At 31.7% G+C, this 968-nt stretch overlaps 1 protein-coding gene across 11 annotated transcripts in view; it reads right to left on the reverse strand.

Annotated features, from left to right (window-relative positions):
- LOC104266756 (mucin-5AC-like) overlaps positions 1-764 on the reverse strand; it is a 6,855-nt gene extending 6,091 nt beyond the window's left edge. For 5 of the 11 annotated variants that reach the window (XM_026840286.1, XM_026840287.1, XM_026840284.1 and 2 more), the window contains exons 1-2: positions 530-739; positions 255-385 (exon numbers count right to left, since the gene is read on the reverse strand). In XM_026840286.1, the coding sequence (XP_026696087.1) occupies positions 255-385; positions 530-644 (246 nt within the window). In that variant the 5' untranslated portion in view covers positions 645-739. Of the gene's footprint in view, positions 1-254; positions 386-529 lie in introns of all 11 variants that reach the window. The other 6 variants (XM_026840282.1, XM_026840280.1, XR_003397469.1 and 3 more) reach the window with 5 other exon arrangements.
- Between the last annotated feature and the right edge of the window lie 204 nt (positions 765-968).

The following is a 968-nucleotide window of genomic DNA, read 5'->3' on the forward strand; positions in this document are numbered from 1 at the left end:
GAACGATTCTTATGTAGAGAAATACAGTAAGGATCTGGTGCCATGAAAACGTAAGTTAACAGACAAAAATCAAGTTTGACCAATTGTATAATAAAAGATGTATATTTCACCAAATGGAGGATTTCATTTGAATAAAAGACTGACGATGCCATTTAGGCGAAATATATATCTTTCATTAAACAATTAGTTGGACTTTTTTGTATGTTACGTTTTCGTAGCACCAGATCCTATTCTAATGTAGCTAATGGATTTACCACTCCCATTGTCCACTGGATTGTCCATGACAATGATGAAGTTTGCAAAGTGCCGGTTATTGACACTGTTGAATTAGTTGCTTGGTTAGGGCTTGGGGTCACAAGCAAAGGTGATGCCACGTTACAATGAACTGAAAAATATGCATAAAACCACCATTACAAAATCAACAAGAATTTAAGATTAATCTTTAACAAAAATAGTTTTACAGCTAACAGTGTTCAAGAGCATGGAATGTGTTCTACAATCTAACAGCCTATAAGTATTTTATAATCACCTGATACTATGACCGACTCTAGAAGTAGTGCAACGCCAAATAGCACACAATGATTCTTCATCTTACAACCACATATTACCGTACAGAAAAATATGAAATTAATTACTAGAACCATGCAAAAAGTGATATTTGACTAAGATTGTTCAGGAATGATACAGGATTACTAGGCCTAATGATAATTTCTTTTAGAGGTTAATAACAATCTTTGGAATTAAACATATGTAATGTTTATACATTACTAACGCTCAAAATAGTCACATACCTTGTATTATATACCATAATAATGGTGGATACATGCTTAACATCTATAATAAGTTAACATTTAAAAAAAGCTAACATTTGTATAAAAATATTAACAACAGCAGAAAAACTAAGTACTTTCGTTATGCAGATGATATCTCATATTTTCTAATGTGTCAAAACTTTGCTTGCACTACAT

The sequence above is a fragment of the Ciona intestinalis genome, unplaced genomic scaffold (assembly GCF_000224145.3).
Source record: "Ciona intestinalis unplaced genomic scaffold, KH HT001180.1, whole genome shotgun sequence".
NCBI lineage: Eukaryota > Metazoa > Chordata > Ascidiacea > Phlebobranchia > Cionidae > Ciona > Ciona intestinalis.